We start from the raw sequence: 19,975 nt of genomic DNA on the forward strand, positions 1-19,975 counted from the left end.
AATTTCACCAGGAAGGCAGGCATAAACAAGCACTATTCTGGGTAACCCAGACGTTTGGTCACCCTGGTAGCCATATACGTAGCCTTCCCCTTAAGTAGGAAGGAGTAGAGAAATTTTTATGTATGTATACACAGGTGTATGTGTGTATATGTGTGTGTCGGGTACACACACACTCACACCTATACACACATGCACATGTAATACACACATGCATGCAAGCTTTAGTTTTTCTGATTTTTAAAAGGCTGCCATCTCTGGTTTTAGAGAGAAACTATGGCTGGCCAGACGCCTTCCCTGTGACAGCCAGCGTGCATCTTCAGTAAGCTGGTTTCACGGGTACACGCCCGAAGAAACATAGTTCCCAGATGATGGCCCTGGGGAGATGAAAACAGATCCCAGAATCAGGCACTTTCCTGGTATCGTTCTCAGAGCACACATTTCTGGATCTCAACCTCGTCCACGGTACATCATTCCTGTGTCTTGATGGGCTAGCTAGCTCGCCCTCATCCTTGATACACAGCTACGGGTAGGATACCTCCAGCTGAATGTTTTCCTCGCTCTTAATACAATCGTCCAGAACGGAATGAATCCTTTTCCCTTCCCAGTTTACTTCTCTCCTCAGATCCTCTCTTCTTCTCCGAGTGTCCTAATCATCTTCCTGGTCGACCAGGCTCAGCATCCCAGAGCCTTCCCTGACTCACCTGCTCTTTTGGTACCCTTGCTAAGCAGGCACCACTTCCTGAAGGTTCTACGTGGATAACAGCTCTCGAACCTGCCCCTCTTTCTGCAATTACTCGACGCCCCTCGTGAATGCTCACAGTCTCCTGCCAGCATCCCTAGCCAGCCTCCCGGGTCTTTCCACTCCCAGCGCCACCTTCCTGAAGACCAGCTCTGGTGACGTCACCTCGTTGTCGCAATTGTGGACGGACCCCCAAATTTCACTTGATAGAATCAAATTCCATTTGATAGCATGTCATCCAAAGGCCACCTTTGGATCTGGACAAAATCCCTCTTTCCAACCCCAGCCCACATTTCTCTGTTATTTGTCCGTCTCTCCGGAGAATGCATTTTCTCCATTTGCTCTGGTTTTTGCCTCTCGCCTTTGCCTGTGCCATTTGCCTCTTCTCCCCGTCGTGTATCAGGCCAGATCAGGTGCCATGCCAATCCCAGTCTTTGCCCAGTCCCACAGCGATTTGTCTCTGTGGCTCAAATGCCATCTTCCCTTCCTTCCTTGTGCTATAGTCATGCTCATATGTAAGGTAATCCCCCTTAGCCTGTGAGGCTCTGAGGGCAAACGTTACCTTTGTCTCATCTCTGTACTCCCCCTGCTCCCCATCCTTGTACAGAGCATAGGGGCTTCATAGTTTTTGTTTCTTGCACTGGGGTTCATGGACCTCCATGTATTCTGGGGATTCTAAAAGTTCTAGATGGATGTTTTCGCTGGGATTATTAAGGGGCTGAAGTTGCTATTTCTGATGAGATTTATTTTCTTCAAAGAATTAACTCAAGTCTGAGACACATAGCAATGTTTATTTGTTGAATGAATGTTATATGTTGAGTCTGCAAATGACTAAATCAGCCAAGTGGTCAGTTGGCCAAACGCCCGCTGCTTGATTATCCTGCCGGGGCCCCAGAGCAGATTGATGGGTGTGGGACAAAGCGTCAGAGGATCTCAGGTCAGACAGGACTTGGGATTTCCCTCTGAGCTGACGAGGTGCAGTAGGAATTCTAACGAGGGGTGCTCGTCTTCAGAGACCAACCACCTTTCTGCAGAGAACCACAGGATGATTTTCCTTTCTGACCAAAGGCCATAGGACTTCGAGTCAGAGGCAGCAGATGAGGGCCACCCCTCGTCAACGTGACTTCAGAAGGGGACTATTTTCAGGAACTTCTCACTTACTACCCTCAGGCTCGGCTCTTTCCTCCGGCCTGCTCCTCATCCCCAGGGTTTGCTTTTTTCCCACTTTTCTCTCCTTTCATCTTAAAAGAAGTAGAAGAGTACAGTGGTTTGGAATGTAGACCCCGGAGCCGGCCTGCCTGGGTTTAAATCCTTTGTTAGCGGTGCGTCCATGACAAGTCACCTGGCCTCTCTCTGCCTCCAGTTCTCCATCTGTAAAGCCGTGAGGATGACCATAAGAACAGTGGTAGGGTTGTTGTGAGAATCCAATGGATTAAAACGTACGTAAAGCGCTTCAAACAGCACCTGGCACCCACCAAGGGCTTATTAAGTGCGCGGCTGCTTGTATTGTTATCAGCAGCGCCGTGGCCATCACCCTCCCAACGCTGGGTCCTGATTTGAAGTACTGGACCGTTCTGCACTACGAGGACATCTTGTCTGAGTTCTGCACTCTGCATTTGAAAACATTTCTTGAGAGGTTACCTCTTTCTCCTCCCTAGTCAGACTCCTTTTGTGGCAACCCGTTCCCATTTGGCTTACATTTTCCTGCGTAATTAGTTTTTAGATTTTTTCCCCTGCTACGTTCAGTTTTGTTCTCTGTTTTTTTTCCTCTGGGGGCAGCCATGACAGGTCATTCCTGCCCTTCCCTCACCGTTGTCCTTGTTTGGTTGGTTAGTGCTGCTTTCTATCCATTGCCATGGCTGTCACCCCTCCCTTAATCCTCCCCTTATAAACTGTTCCTTCAAGTCTCTTAATAGTCCTTGTTACTGGCTTCAGGTTTTCGGTGTCTTTGCACTAATGGAGTGTAAAATATGTACTCAGGATTCCAGATGTGCCCTCACCCATCACGCTCGTTCCAAGAGACCAGGACCTCATGCGTCACCACACGGCACCCCCGGTGCTACTGGCTTCAAGTTACTCTGGCCTTTCTTGTTGCCTCGTAACATTGAGACTCATTTGTAATCACCCCTGGCCTCTTTCAACATTATGCTTCCTGGCAGCGCTCTGCAATTGATTATCTGGGCTTCTAATTATTTTCCTCCAGATGTATTAAATCTCTTTGTCCCTTCCTAAGGTGAATTTCGTTTTCTTGCCCATAACGCCATTCTATTATGTGTAGTATGACGTTTTTCTTATCCTTTGGCATTGGCAATTCAATCAATTTACTACTACAGGAATATATCTCGAACACACCATCTACCTGTCTCTCTGTGTCATTCTCTTCTCTGAGACACCATTAAACACTTGCCTTCACGGCTGTTTAAGAAGGTGGTAGAGGGGTCAGGTGACAGGGAGAAAGATCAGAGAGACCTGATCATAATTTCTGTTGACTTTCGGCCATGCTACTTCTGTCCAGGACTATCTGTTACATAATACTTTAAAATTCTCCCTTCAACTCTTTTGAAGCAAAGGCCTTTCAGTCAGCAATAGGAGCTATACAAAAGATCTCTGATGCTGTGGAGAAGTTAAATTTTATTTAATGTAGCAAATGATACGCTAATTAAGCTTTTACTCCATGTCATTGATAGACTTGGGGTCACAGGATTTTACTGGTAGTAACTAGCAAACTAACAATATACATAATTTTGAACCAAGTTAAAACTATAATTCCCCAACTAGACTGTAAGTCTAATGAAGACAGGCATCTTACTTTATATCTCTTCATATCCCAGCATTTAGTCTAATTCCAGGCATGTGTAGTTCAACAAATGTATGCTATACCTCATGTGACTATCTAAAATCTGTAAGACTATGGTCTTCATTAAAATAAGAATATTAGTGTATCTTACTTTAAGTCAACTCTACATTTTAGAAAAATCCCATGTTGGAGGATAATATATATATATATATATATATATATATATATATATATATATATATATATATATATTTGCTGTAAGTAACATAAATACAATTTGTAAAATAAAAAGACATGAAATCAGAAAATTGATTCCTTTGTCCAAATTATTTTGGTATAAAAGAATGTTTTACAAAAGAATTTACTGCAGCTCTCCATTAAATATTGCCCCTTCTGACCATATGATATGAAGTAAAATGAGTATGACTAAAATTTAATTCACATGCGATTTTATGTATCATGTGTTCTGATTCTAATTTGAACACGATAATCTTTAAATGAATCAATATAGAAATTATAGGGATTGTAATAAAATTACAGTATAATTTTGGACAGGAAAGAAACTCAAGGAGTCATTCTAGTTTAATCTCTGCGTTACAAATACGAGTCGAAAAACTAGCCTATGCAAGTTCTCCAAACAAATTAAAGGCAGAGATGGGACGTGGCTGCAGCTGTCCTCAGTCTCGATTCAGGGATTTTTCTGACATGTGATGCTATCTCTCAAACGTGGATTTACCTTAAAACTTAGGCCAGGTTTTACATTCAAGTCTATATTCTCACAAGAAATTCACACTAATTTTTTTTTTTTTGAGCAGATAGTCAGGCAGGATATTCATTTTTATGATAGATAATCCAATATCATTCCCACTTCACTTGTCAGAACATAAAATGCAATAGACATGTTGCTGTATTTTCCCCGTTTGAACATTTAAGCTGTTGGAGAGTCATATTTTCCATGAGTAAAGTTAGAAAAAATTCAGGCTATAGCCAGTCCAAAAATAAGCCTCAGTTCTGAGAAAGAAAAATCATGTCATACGATGGTAAACATAATATTGGATCAATTCAGTTCATTGAAATCCACGTATTCTGGATGCCTCCCAAAATCAGCCTCTTAGTAATTTGTCTTCTCGGAGTTATTCTTCATGAAACTGATTATTGCGTTGTGCTTTTCTCTAGATGAGTATTTATGTATGACATATATTTCAGTTTCTTGCATTATTTTTCTTATGTTCTCAGCTAAGCATTCCAAATAATATATTCATTATTAGAAAAACAATAAAATATTTGTATATTGACCTTTCCCCCTCTCGTTTAGTGGTTTATAAATAATTATGCTGGTTTAATACCTCTTCGCTAATTGTCTTAAATTCTGAAAATACCTGTCATCCTGATGTGCTTATTTGTGTATTTTCAAATGGGTCTCTGTCCCTGGTTAGATCAATAAACTATTGTCACAAAGGCGTCTTTGCCTCCTAACTGCCTGAGACCTTCAGTATTTTCCCATCAAAGATAAATTTACATTGTACAGCTCTCCATCACTGCCATGCCCGTCTTCTGGTTTGTACTCTTGTCTGATTCACTAAGGAGCACATCAACATTTATTTTCTTCTGCGCAGATCATCCTCCTTCTATTTCTAACTATTCAGAAAAGTCCTTGTTTCCTTTAAAGAATTCCTTTTCCTCGGTACGATGACTCACTGCAAATTCAATTATTACCTAAGTGTCTAGACCCCTGGGCAGAAAGAAGGTTGGCCTCGGAATCAGGCTTAGTTTCCAGAAGCACGTCTTCTATCCCCGGAGAAGACAACTGACTGAAGCAGGCAGCCGAGCTGCACAAAGAGCCTGACAGTTGTCATCAGACAGCCTTGTGGAGCACAGCATCATTCGAAACCTGACCCGTACAGGTAGGGCAGCGCACTGGCAAGAACCCCGAGGCCCAATGTCCTGACACCTGCTCTCCGCATCGGAACATCTGATGTGTCACTTTTGATCCTGGCGTAAATGTGCTCACCTGAAAATAAGGGACTTGAACTAAATTCTCTCTGTTTTATCCAAGCTCTTATATCCATTGTAGGGTAGATACAGCACAGTCTAATTGAACCAAGTACCAGGATACACTATGCTTCTTAGAAGCAACCCATTTATGTCTATCCTGGTGACCCAGTAAACTTTGCAATGGATGGCGTTCCGATTTTTGCTTTTGCCAATCGGAAGCTTAGTTCCACACAAGCACCCCATCTCCACAACTCCACGGTGTGCACTTTGTACATCAAGCTTTGCCTTGACTTTTACGGTACGACTCTTCATTTCCATTTACCAGAGTCCTTACCGTGCTGTACCCTGTTATGTTTTATGTGTCTCTGAAGGCACTCTGGGATGAGGCAGGACAGAGACGTATGTGACGAAACAAGATGATGGAAAAAGGAGAGAGTCTGGAGTCCAATGTGTGGATCCATCCTACCACTGGTTAGCCTCGGACCTGAGACAACTCCCCTGAGTCTCTGTTTCGTCTTTGGTAACACAGGCAAATCCTTTCTTTCAAGGTTGCCGGAAGAATTAAGTGAGACAATTTAGCTAACGTGCTCGCTGAGATAGGTAAGCAACAGATACTAATTTCTGTTTTTTCCCTCTTTCTTTTTTCTCCCTAGTTTTATTGTGGTATTACTGATAATCAAAAATTGTAATATATTTGGGGCGCCTGGGTGGCTCAGTTTGTTAAGCGACCGACTCTTGGTTTCGGCTCAGGTCATGATCTCAGGGTCACAGGATCAAGCCCTGGGTCGAGCGCTGTGCTCAGTGTGGAGTCTACTTGTCCCTCTCTCTCCCCCCATTTGCGCGTGCTCTCTTTCTGTCACTCTCAAATAAATAAATAAAATCTTAAACAAAATTGTAATATATTTAAGGTGTACAACCTGATGGCCCGAAATATATAAACATTGTGAAATATTCACCACCATCAAGCCAACCAATATATCCATCACCTCATACCTCTACTATGTTCCTTTTTTTTTTTTTTCTTTTTCTTTTATGGTGACAACAGCAAAGATCTACCCTCTTAGCAAATTTCAAGTGCACAATACGATATTGTCAACTAGGGTCACATTGCTGTACACGATTTCTTCAGAACTCATTCATCTTCTTGCTTTTTCTTGACTTGCCCTGAAACAAATTAGCAAAACCTAGTGGACCGCTCTAGTCTTGGCAGGATTCTCTGTGTCACCCTGCGTCTCCATTTCTTATGACAGACATCATCCATATCACTCTGGATATGGGGAGAGTACCGACCTTTCAAGCTCTATATCTGCTACTAGGTTTTAAATTATAGGGAGCCTGGGAATCGAAAGGCATCGATTTCACATGATGCTTCTTGTGAACAAAACATAATGTGGTGGTTAAAATCAGGAACCAGGCATTAGGGGAACATTTCTGATTTTGCTTCTGAGCTGGTCACACAATATTTGAAATCCCCACCTTAGTTATAAAACAGAGCCAAGTACATTTGCTGTCTCCAAACCCTACAGGGATGGTTGATGGATTTGTGAAGTGCCTTAGAGCTCTCAGATGAAAGGTGCCATAAATTTAAATCACTTACGTGAGAAAACACACTTAGGATAAGGCACTCTGAGTAACCCAGTTTCTTTCCAAAACATAAGCAAACACCCTTGAGAGTAATGGGAGGAGCTGCCCTTCTAAATGGAGATCTTGAGATGCTTGCGAATGACAATACTATCATAGTCAAAATCAATGTTTTTATCCATAAATAACAAGTATTAAGTGCCCACAGAATGCTCTGCAAAGAAGCAAATGGCCTCATATTTTTCAAGTCCAGTGGGAAAGATTCATTTCATTTTCTAAAGGTATTTAAGAGAATACATTTGTCGGAAACCCTTTACTTTTAAATCTTCAGAACAGAGAATCTGCAGACCTAAAAATCATTTCCAACGAGCTTTAATGATGATATCTTTAAATCTTATAAGTCTAGGTGGCTCTGAAAAAACCTGTTTTTGCTCTGCAGCTCTTCTATAAACATCCTTGTTGCCTTTCATGAAGAAGCGTTCAGAAAACCCAAGGAGAGCATTGACGTGCTGAGAATTCTCTAGGCCTTTATTCAAAGGCTTTGGGGGCTAACCTTATCAGAAGGAGCCTTGCTTCTTTCTTAGAAAGACTGGCATGACATTTATGACTTCTCTTGAAAGAGAACCCCAATTTTCAAAAGACCAACTAACCAGAAACCTCTTCTTGCCCTACGTAGGATTGGGGATGCCTTCCCTTCTTGCAAGATGGGCGTGACCATCTGGGACGTAAAAATAACTACAACCTGAGCTAAAGAAACTCCGAATTCTATCAATTAGGAATGAATGAGTAAATGAATCAATAAGGTACACCCTACTGGTTTCTTCATTCGGTTATTTATTAATTCAAAAAATCATTTTGATCACCTATTGTGTCCCAGACCTTGGAGTAGATGCTAAGCAGCTCCAAAACATTTGATGATTTCTCATGGCAACAGTCAGCAGGAATTTACCGACACCTAAGACAAGCCTCAAGCTGTACCCAGGATCCCCTGAGATCTGGGAGGTTGAGGTTGGCAAGTAAATGGGGGTGAAACCTCTTCTTTTGTGGATCCTCTTAGAAAAATTCCAATCATTGGGTGCTCTGATGAATATAGCATTTTCATAATGTGCCCATTGAGAATCACTTTTTTCTAAGGGATCTCGCATGGGTACATTCTTCAGCGTAGAAAAGGATGGGATGGGGAGGATATTGATAGAGAAGAGAAAAGCCTCCATTACTTCCATTTATTGGAACTTTATGTATTTCATTACACAGGCATTTTCCTGTTTCTAAGAAGGACCACCAGAGGTTCATTGGCTATCGAGCCCACCTTTACCTGTTCTGTAGCCAGTGTTGTTAAGATATACAGCAAAAGTCCGAGGTTCGTGCATCGCCTGCCACGAAGGTGAGGAGCAGTTCTCATTGTTGGTGTAGACGTTGTGGTTGTGCACATACTTCCCGGTGAGCATGGAGGACCGGGAGGGGCAGCACATGGGGGTGGTCACGAAAGCGTTGGTGAAGGTGGCCCCCCCGTGCTCCATAATCTTTCTTGTTTTGTTCATGACTTGCAGGGACCCTGGAAGGCACAATTCCAGCATTGTTTAGCAGAGAGCCCCACACCACGAACGCCCATTTATGTCATGTCACTCAGTGACTCTGTTCCCCTGATTTATTAATTTCCCTCCATCGGCTGGAAGGAGTCGATAATTTGACAGCTCTCATTTCCAGAACAAAATTAAACATTTGGGATCCTACCATCTCAAGCACTTTGCGGAATAATAAAACACATTTCAGCTTCTCCTCTCCTTACTCACAAAGAAAAAAAAAATGCAGGCTAATCTGATAATTAAAGCTAGAATTTTAGATATGGAGCAAATTCAAAGGCCAGCAGCCTTTTGAAGATTACCAGGGAACAAGAGCCCGTTACACAAGGCATCAAAACCCCAACCCACCGCGTATGCACAGTGCGTGTGACAGTGCAGAGGTTACTAGTTACAGTGTTTTCATCATAGGAAACGAAAGAGGAAAACCATTTTTTTCCTGCTAAGTAAAAGTCCCTCCAAAATGCCTGTCTTTAATTAAAAAACAAAAACAAAAACAAAAAAAAACTTCATTGTAACTTGATATCCTCTAGCAAAGTCACCAAACACCTGCCAGTTTTTCTATCAGGATAGCTCTGCCAGTTTATATTTTTACCTGTTTACATGTAATATTAAAAGATAGATTGTTTGCTTCTGAAAGAGCAATGATTCTATTGCACTCAAAAGTATTTGCATAGAGTAAAATATCCCATTTTGACCGCAAAGGATGAAATTGTAACATAAGATTGCCGAGGAAGAAAAAAACGACTTCGATTACTCTATCCAGCCAAACACTGCCGCTGAAACACAGCCAAATACTGTAGAAAAAAAGCACAGGCTAGAATTCAATAGTCTTTTCAGGACTTGTCAAGAAATGCACTACAGAGCACCACAGCCAAGCCCATTGCATTTGAATCCTGGAGCCTCACATTTCCAACAGGTCCCACTTCTTCCAAAGAAAGGGAAAAAGTCTATGTAGTTTTCCAGCAAGGAAGGAAATCGTAATGCAAACCAGGCAAGCATTCAGAGCAGAAGAGAAGTGTGCAATGGTCCAAAAAGCCACAGCTAGCCTGATTTCTTCACGTATTAGCTCTTACTGTTCACATGAAACAAGAAAACAGGAGGAAGGGTTCTAATTGGGTCTCATTAGAGCTCCCGAAAATAGGCTTCGGTTAGGAGGATTCCTAACTGCTTTTTCTCCTCTGGTTGTCTTCGGGGGATCAAGCAACCTTTTTGTAATTGGAATAACGTGGAGTGAGAGCCCACTTCATGCTGAACATTCTACCAACCTCGGCACTCCGGGCTGCTCCCCAAGTGTAGCATTAACAAAAGAAACGGCAAATTCTCTGCTGCCTTCGTCTTCAGCCATAAATTATCAAGATGAGAACCGACATATAGGAATCACTTGGGGATAAGAGTGTGGAGATAGTAGTAGCGGGACAAATAAGGTTGGAGAGGACCGAAGGGGATGTTTGGTGAGAGTTCTGAGACAAGAGACCGGGACAAATGGAAGGAGAGTAGGAAGAAAAACACAGGACGGGCGAAGTGCATTCATGGCAACATGGGGAGGACGGTGTGTGTGCTCTGGAGGTGGGAGGAAGGTGAGGGAGGAGTGCATCACGTTGATCTCCTATGATGAAAAATCATACGGGAATTCTCTTGGTGAAACGTAGGAGGTAGAGTTAATGAATGGTCTGGCGGCTGGGCAGAGATATTTGGATTTCATGGACCAGCCAGAATAAAGGCAGAACAGGGTCTCTGTCAAAGGCATGAATGACGTGATATGGAAAATGTCTTTGAGGGATGTTGCTGTGGCAATGGGGGATGGAGGTACGTGCACTGAGGAGAAAATAGGCTGGTCCATCCAGGCTCCAGCTGAGAGGTCGCTGAAGTCATCAAGCCATGAGGTGATACGAACTTGAACTGGATCGTGCCTCTAAAATGGAGGCAGCCTCAAAGAAACAGATTCAAGAGATGCTGTCACGCATCGGGAGGTAACGAGTTGAATGATACCTCAACATTTCCAGCACAGGAAGAAAACTGGAAACGTAATGGTTTCACTGTTGCTCAAGCAGTAACTAAAAAAACAGATGCTTGTAGAAGATCAAGGAAGTCCATTTCAGAAATGTGTTTTATATTTACTGATCAGATGGGGGAAATGTCCCGGAATGGAGATAAATAGATGGACAGGAGAGAGCAAAAGGCAGATGTTCGCGTCTATTCACTTTTTCCTCTCTCCTCTTTACATCTCTGTGGTGCTTACTTAGTGCAGTATCTTGAATTTTGGGAAAACTCAGCAAACACTACTGATAGATTTTCATTGTCTACTATGCTCTTTATTACAAAGAATGGGCTACCACTTTCCTTCACGAGCCTTAGCTGAACTCATATTTAAAAAAAGCACTGTTTCCATCCTTCAACATCCTGAATCACCTGCAATCTCTTGTTTACAGACTCATTCAGACTGCAAATACAAGATGGTAGGCGGAAATCAGATCCAAGGTCAAATAATATACAAACTGGTACTAAAACTTAGCCCAATTCATAATCCGGACTTGCCCCGGCAAGGGCTCCCTTCCCATTCTAAATGTCACTCTTTTAATGAACTAAGCAGATTATGTTGAGGTCCTAAACAATCTGTCCACATTCCAACCAGTCCCCAAGTCAAAGGGATTGATGAGGACATTTGGTCCCTGGAGTTGCCGTGACCACTGCAGCCCCACCATTAGGATTCGTGAAAGTGGTTGTCTGGCCTGAAGTTTCTCAATAAAGAGAAGATTCTGAGACAACGTTCTTCCAACCTTAAATATCACTTGGAGAGCATGTTAGATCAGAATTCTGGGCCCGCCCTGAGATGCTGATTTCAGAAGACTTGGGGAGGCACCGGAGAATTTGTGCTTCTAACAAGCTCCCTGGTGAGGCCGCTGCTCCCTGTGCCTGGACCACACTCGTGCTCACAGAAGTATTCCAGGTTGCCCCCAGAAGCAGGGAAGCCTGGAGCTGGGAGAGACTTTAGCAGTGCCCCTAAGTGGCTCAGCCCACTCCCGAGGCTGGATGGTACTGCAGACCGGAATCGGAAACATCCACGTCATGCTTACTGTCTGCCAGGTTCTCTGCTGAGTGCCTCACACCCATCAGCTCATTTAGTCCTGACCATAAGCCTTCGTAGCAGGTGCTCTTATCTATTTTTCCCACATAAATATCAAGATGATAAAACTGAGGGGCAGAAGGGCTAAATAACATTCTGAGGGCCACACATACCCTAGCTAGCAAAGCCTGGAAGGCAATCGACTCCAGAGACTGTGCTCTTAAGCTCCATCCAGGCTGAGTACCAGCTGTGACATTGATGTTTTCAAGACTGAGAAACAGAGAAGGTATCTGGTCATAGTCAAGGTATGTCTCACTTTCTGCAGTCTGATCTTTCGCTTCATCTAGCCTCTTAGAGGAAACGCTGACACACACGAACGCCTGCCTCCCGCCCACCCTCCCCACAAGGCCCGAAGTGATCTCAGGCGCTCAGGCCCAGGGAGGGCTGAGAGGGCTGCAGATGGGTCTGTCTTCACAGCTGGTGTGAAATGCTGCCTCTGATCTTGGTGGGTCCTCCGTGGATGATGGAGCACAGGAACCCTACCTCTTCACTCAGAGTTAGTATGCCGCAGGGAGAAAAGCACGAAGCACCCTCTTTTCTGTGGCTGTGCGATGCTTACTGTCGGGCAGTAACACCAGCTCGCAGTATCTCCCTCACCACTGAGCCTGCACTACTGACTTTTCCTTGGGAAACGGTCCCAAAAGCGAGTCTGGAATGAAACTCATCATTCTGCACTTAACAGCTGTTGAGATGAATGAACGGGCCGATGTCCTGCCTCACTGTTGGAAGAGCTCAGTGCTGTTTTAAGCTGCAATGGCTCACCTCTCTGAGTTTCAGCCCTCCGGTGCCTAAAATGCCAATCGTGCTGATTCTCAGTTAAGAACAGTTCTTTCATAGGAATGAGAAGAAGCTTAAGGCCGAAGACTCAACAAGATTCACAAGGCAGGGCTTGTGAAGGAGACGATAAAGAGCCCTGAGCCTGAACTGGTGGGAAAGCATCTGGATGTGGCCATAGGTCAGCTTGAGCAAGTCACCTACTCCTTTTGGTCTGAATGTCTCATCTGTAAAATGGAGCTAAGAGTCGTTCCCCAACTAGATCTCAGGGTTGTTGCGGAGCAGACGGCATGGCGCTCGCTGTTAGAGCGCTTCACGCAAGCAGTGCTGTCAGTGGGGCTGGGGTTTCACTGTGCACTCCCCTCCACCCACCACGGCAATTTTCTCCTGCCCTTTTCATCCCTCTGTCTATAATCCACAACTGAATTCCAAAAGCGGGGATCAGAGTAAACAGGTTGCCATAGACTGAATATTCACGTCCCCCACAAAATGCAGATGTGGAACCCTAACGGCCAGGAGCACGGTATTAGGAGGCGGGGCCTTTGGGAGGTGATTAGATGATCAACGTGGGGCCCTCATGAACGGGATGAACGCCCTTACATAAGAGACCCCACTAGGCTTCCTTGCCCCTTCTGCCATGTGGGGACACATAAGAAGATAGCCGTCTGCAAGCCAGGAAGCCGGCTCGCACCAGACACTGAATCTACCGGCACCGTGATCTTGGACTTCTCAGCCTTCAGAGCTGTGAGACGTAGACGGCTGGTGTTTATAAGCCACTAAACCACCCAGTCTATGGTATTTTGTGATCGTCTGTTCGGGTCAGCGATCATTTCTATGCTTTAGGACTTAAAATGTTAATGCTGGCACGTAGTTAAAAATATCAGTTCTCTCCCACTCCACACACACTGTCCCCCTACCTCGCCTTGCTCAAGAAGCCTGACTTCATTATCATTTAAAATTGTCCTTGGAGGTGGAAGCCTGACAAGGTTGCTATGAAGTGACTGTCACTGGGTTCAGTAGCTGCTGTGGGGCACTGCTGACTGGCCTGGCTTGAGGACAGAGAAGGTCCAGGCCGCAGCTGAGTCCCAGGTCTGCCAAGAAAAGCTGTCCCGGCGCCAGAGGTCCAGGTGGGGACTGGGGATGTCTGCATTGCTCCCGCCGGGCTGGGGGTGTTGTAACAGCAATCGGCTGTAGATGAGGCTACTGCTAGCTCAGCAGTGACTGGGAGGGGAGGAATGGCACTCTTCGGGAATCCTGCACCATCTACCATGTTTGAAATTTCAGTGGAATTTAAAAAAAAAAAAATCAAGGCTCCAGGAACAGTACTTTGGATGGAGTATGGGATAGATTACTGGGACTGGATGGGACCAGGGCCAGGAATTTAAATCGTTCTACACACTCCAACTCATTTATTCTCACATCATCTGTGTGAAAAAGGTCAGTGGAGAGAAAATGTCCAACTTCTCTGAATGACTTTTCCAAAATTACACAGAGAGCTTGAATTACTTCATTTACATGTCAAACTTCACAACAAAACTTTATCTTTCTTGATTCAAGTGTCTTAGCGTCTGATTATTCTATGTTTTGTACTATCAAACATTAAAGTTTTCATCGAGCCTGTATATCATTGTCTGGAAAAACTCACAAGACCAGAAATGCAATAATAAATATTGCCATCGTCATCCCGTAAGGAAACTCCAGGCACGTGGGATCCCAACACACCTGGCTTCCTAGAGTGACACACCTCCTTGCGGACCGCATTGGTTCGTGCTTTGATGAACGATAATGACAAGCCAGCACAACTCTTATTCATTGTGCAAGGCTCTTTCTAGACAGCATCATTTTATGATGAGCTACTGTTAACACTTTAAATATATAAATGGTTTGTACTAAATACATCTATATTCTATTGCTATTTTCTCACACCAACAGTTAATTTTATAGTAAAGTATGAAACCCTAAACAGTGATATTTTCCGTATTAAAAATGGCTATATTGATCGATGGAATATTTTGATTCTGAAAGTGTAAGAAAAAAATAGCATGATAAAAGAGTATACCTTTTTCTACCAAAACCATGGGATGGGTGGAAAAGATACCCAGACATTTCAGCAAAAACTGAAGGGAAGAAACAGGATTGGGGAAGAAGGGACCAAGAAGCAGATAAATCCATCTGGAATGTCTCCAGGTCACTGTGACTCATTACTTTTTTTTCCCCCCAAAGAGCAAAAGGCCATTAAAAGCAAAGACTGGTTTCTTGGGGGAAATGGACTGAAGATGTTTACAGGCTTGGATAGAGAGGTCAAGTGAAGGCAGCCAGGTGTAAGAAAAATCAGGAAGCTTTCCTCTTTTCCATTTTTCACATTTGGTAGAGATGCGTGTGTAGATCGCTTTCCCCGACCATGAGAAAAAGAGCAGTATGGGCATGATGGTAAATGGCTCCTTGGCCGAAATGTTGGGGAGCATTGGAGAGTGGTGGGGACCATGATGACCTGAGGACATGCTCCACCTAGTGGGGTAACTTTGACTTCAAAGCATCTACCTGGTTGCTGTCTCATGGGAATGCAAGCTCTCATGCTTCTGGATTTTCAAGAAAAGTCAGAATCTGGATTTTTTTTTAACATGAAATCATCTGATTTTAAAATGTCTTAATTTTAAAAAAGTACACTGGTCAAGCAAAAACACACCTGTGGGCTAGCTCGGGCCTACAGAGCCCAATTGTGACTTCTGATTTAAAGAAACAAAGTATTTCCATGTATTGATGGTTTCTTAATTCCACGTATGATCTATAGAAGCAATGGGCCAGCATTACTGAGACGTTACCATCAGCCCAGTTTCCTAAGAATTTAACAAATGCCACATTGAGTCAGATCAGCTCCACAGTTAGTTTGTCAGGGTGGCACCAAGGGACCCTTTGGGAAAGATTTAGAGCTTAATTTCTTTGACTCTAGGCTCAGAAAGTTTGGGGAGTTCCATAAACATTTTTGATTTTGTTCTTTTTGATTTATAAAATACCGTCAGTGCAGGATAATACTAGAATAACATGTCTCCTAGCTTTAATATTTTTATTTTTTACTTTTTTTCTCTTTAAAAAGGTTTACTTTTTACTGGATCTTTCTCTTTTTTTTCCTTTTTAAAAATTTAGTTAAATTAAATTAATTAGCATATAATGTATTATTGGTTTCAGATGTAGAAGTCAGTGATTCATCAGTTTCATATATAATACCCAGTGCTCATTACATCCATGCCCTCCTTAATGTCCACCCCCAGTTACCCCATCTCCCCACCCCCCTCCCCTCCAGCAACCCTCAGTTTGTTTCCTATGGTTAGGAGTCTCTTATGGTTTGTCTCCCTCTCTGATTTTGTCTTGTTTTATTTTTCCCCTCTCTTCCCCTACGATCCTCTGTTTTGTTTCTTAAATTCCACATGAGTAAGATCATATGATAATTGTCTTCCTCTGGTTGACATTTCTTTTAGCATAATACCCTCTAGTTTCATCCACGTCATTGCAAATGGTAAGATTTCATGTTTTTATGGCTAAGTAGTATTCCATTGTTTGTGGTGTATCTATCTATCTATCTAGATAGATAGATATCCCACATACTAGATCAAATCAGGTCTCAACCAGTACCAAAAGATTGGGATCATTCCCTACATATTTTCAGACCACAATGCTTTGAAACTGGAACTCAATCACAAGAGGAAATTTGGAAAGAACTCAAATACATGGAGGCTAAAGAGCATCCTACTGAAGAATGAATGGGTCAACCAGGAAATTAAAGAAGAATTTAAAAAATTCATGGAAACAAATGAAAATGAAAACACAACTGTTCAAAACCTTTGGGATGCAACAGAGGCGGTCCTAGCTTTAATACTTTTAAATGTTAAGCTTTTAAAAAAAGTTTAATATTTGATGATAATTGCTTCAGATGTTGTTTTCAAATTTTAAGGCAAAATGCGGAAATATCATTGATATTCTTGGTTACTGCTCCTTCTCCAGAGGAAACCATTGTTCCAGACTTCATGCTGATCATGTCCATATGTGTTTTTCTAGCTTAAAAGAAAGTGTAAATCTTCTACCTAGTAATATAGTCTAAAAACCTGAGCCACTTACAGGTACAGACACGACCTAAGCTGCTTCCGAAGTCGTGCAGAAAGTAAACCCAGAAGTAAGGGGACCAGTGGTGAAGGCATTTCATCTTTCCACAGACGAGCTTTTCTCCCGGGATAATGATCTTTGTCCTACTCACCCAACTTGGGTGGGATGAAAACAAGCGTAATAATGAGAACGAGTGTTCTTTGGAAAAAGATAACACGCAAGGTTCTAGCACTTTCGTTAATAAATTCCTTATGTGTCTTACTCTCTTCACAAAGTGCTAGTTTATTTTATTTGTTCTCAGACAAAGTTGAGGGAGTCGTCCCCATTCCTATTGAGTCAGAGCTTTCTTTCTGAGCTTGATTTCAGAAACTCCCACTACGACCCTTCTCAGCCTTTGTCTTCCCAGACAAAGAAGTAGAATAGTTTTCTTCTTTCCCCGAAAGAAAAGCATTCTATTACAATTTTCGTCATTGTTCTTCTAAGCCTTTTCTAAGTCTGTTATATCTTTCTGGAGGTACAGTAGCCAAAATTGCCTGCAGTATTACAGGTGCAAATAGTTTTGTGATTCTATTCTATTTAAGCATTCGGCAAGCACAATTACACAGAAGTAAAAAAACAAAACAAAAACAAAAACAACCCCAAAACAAAAACAAAGCAAAACCCAACCATATTAAAACCACAATGAGATACCACCTCATACCCATTAGGGTGGGTATTATAAAAACAAAAACAAAAACAAAAACAAAACGCCAGAAAATAACACGTGTTGGCAAGGATGTGGAGAAATTGGAACCCTTGTACACTGTTGGTGGGAATGTAAAATGGTGCAGTTGTTGGAAAACAGGATGGAGGATCCTCAAAAAATTAAAAATAGAATCATCAAATGATCCAGCAAATCCATTTCTGGGTATTTATTCCAAAGCATTGAAAGCAGGGTCTTAAGGAAGTATTTAAATACCTATGGTCATAGTAGCATTATTTACAATAATCAAAAAATGGAAGCAACCCAAACTTCTATTAACAGATGAATGGAGAAACAAAATGTGGTATATATATATATATATATATATATATATATATACAATGAATATTCTTCCTCTTCAAAAGGAAGGAAATTCTGATACATGCTACAGTGTGGGTGAGCCTTGAGGAAGGGTATTAGGCTAAGTGAAACAAATCAGTCACAAGAAGACAAACCCTTCGTTTTTGTCATAAGTGGTATAATTCCACTTATATGATGTATGTGTAACAGTCAAATTCGACGAGGCAGTAGAATGGTGGTTACCAGGGGCTGGGGGTGTGGAGAGTTACTGTTTAATGGGTACAGAGTTTTAATTTAGTAAGATGAAAAGTTCTGGAGAACAGTTGCATAACAATGTGAATATACTTAATACTATGACCTACACACTTAAAAATGGTTTAAAGATGGTAAAAATATAGAAATAAAAAAACAACTAAAGTCTAGAGCAGTTCGGTTCAAGAAGGATTATGAGAACATTACAGAAGGCTAGGTAGACGTCTCCAATAGGCAGTGTCCTCTACCAAGAGCATAATTGTTAGGGCAGAGAAAGGAGGTCTTTTCTAAAGTTCACTGTGGTTCATCATTGCGTTCTGCCAATGAGATAATAAGACCCATTTTATGCTTCTGTTATCTCTCTCTCAGAACCTAGAACATTACTCTGCATTTGTGGTTTGCTTTAAGGAAGGCCTCAATCAATGTCTGTTGAAGGACTGATGGAAAGCATCATGATTAAATGTTAGCTGTGGAGACCTTGTCTTAACAAGGGTCCTAGTTTCACCATTGACTGGTTCATCACAGCCTACATGACTTCTCTAAGCCTCATTTTACTTATGCAGTAATTAAAGAGAGTAAGAGCAACTACTTCATAGAGTTATTGGGAAGATTAAATGAATGAATGCTTAGCATTGTGTCTGGCTAGAAAATCAAGGAAGGAGGTAGAGACAAATATACAGGAAACAACTGGGTTGACTGAACCTGGTCTATGAGTTGTATCCATTATATCTACATGTTTCCACTTAGTGATTGCTCAGAAAATATTTACTGGATGAATGAACTAATTATAGGGTGAATTCTGTTAAAAAAAAAAAGTTGTCAAATGAGTCCTTAATTTATTTTAAAGACAAGGACTGTATATTGAAGTGGCAGATTTTGACAGATACCTGTATTGACTTCTGAGAACTTTGTTAGCTTTTTCAGGCCCCCGTAGGTTCACTTCAAATTCACTGAGCACCTACTATAGTCCCCGCATGGTCTCAGTATCAGGAATGCACCATAAACAAAACACTACCTTGCTCTCAGGACAGTGGAGGAGACAAGTATGGACGCATATGATGGATTAATGGCCATGCTGGAGGCATATCCAAGGTGGTACAAAGGAAAGTTCCATCTACCCTGCTGGAGGGGAGAATGGTTTTTGGTAAAGAAAGACCCCCTAGGGCGAGGCATTTGAACTGGGTCAAGAATAGGTAGGGCTTCTCCAGGTGGAGAGAGGGAGAGGGGAAAGACAGAGGAGACAAGATGCACAAACGCATGAAATATAGGTGAGGGAGATGAAACCACCTTCAAGAAGCATTAGTTATTTCCATGAAGCACTGAGCAAAAGTGGGGGGGGAAAGGGAATAGCCTCATAGAAATAAGCAGGGTCCAGATGGCCCAGAGCTCATTTGCCTACGGAGGAGAGTTGCTTAATCCTCTTGCCAACGGGAAACCATGGAGAGTTTTCAGCAGAAGAGACCTGCTCAGATACTTGCATGATAACTCTAGTCACGGAGTGAAGAATAGACAACAGGCACCAAGACTATGGGGGAGAGGTGGGTCAGGTGACTAATCAGTTAGGGAAAAAGTAGGAGACAAGAGGATGGTCTGGAGATCTTGGCTGTAGTGAACGGGACGGATATGAGAGATGTTAAGGAAGGTGAATTCAAATGTGTTCACTTCATTTTACTTGCTCTGTAGGTAAATGAAAACTTAAAGCACGAGCTATGTGCATACTAAAGTCGTACCTCCGAGACTTCATCTGGGCGTGTTGCCTGAAAATCAATACTCTTCTTTAAAAAGTGAAGTGAAGGACAGCAGACTCTGCAAGTCAACTTCAACAGTCATTACCCGCTGCTGGTTTTTAGTGCATGTGCTTCCAGCTAAACCCAAGGGGTTAACTTTGCTGAGATTCCATGACTTGGTTTGAAACTGGAAATTAAAGTCCTGTTCCATGGAGACCAGGTTCCAGCATGGAGGGCTTTATCCTCAAGAACCCCAGCCTGCG

The 19,975-nt window shown here is 42.5% G+C and overlaps 1 protein-coding gene across 6 annotated transcripts in view; it reads right to left on the bottom strand.

The window, feature by feature from the left end:
• Nucleotides 1–19,975, bottom strand: part of SULF1 (sulfatase 1) — a 167,644-nt gene that overhangs the window by 55,613 nt on the left and 92,056 nt on the right. For 5 of the 6 annotated variants that reach the window (XM_045810133.2, XM_045810135.2, XM_045810132.2 and 2 more), the window contains exon 5: nucleotides 8,428–8,667. In XM_045810133.2, the coding sequence (XP_045666089.1) occupies nucleotides 8,428–8,667 (240 nt within the window). Of the gene's footprint in view, nucleotides 1–8,427; nucleotides 8,668–19,975 lie in introns of those variants that run through there. The other variant, XM_045810136.2, reaches the window with a different exon arrangement.

The sequence above is a fragment of the Ursus americanus genome, chromosome 9, assembly GCF_024610735.1.
Source record: "Ursus americanus isolate L20-20 chromosome 9, mUrsAme1.1.p, whole genome shotgun sequence".
NCBI classification, from domain to species: Eukaryota; Metazoa; Chordata; class Mammalia; order Carnivora; family Ursidae; genus Ursus; species Ursus americanus.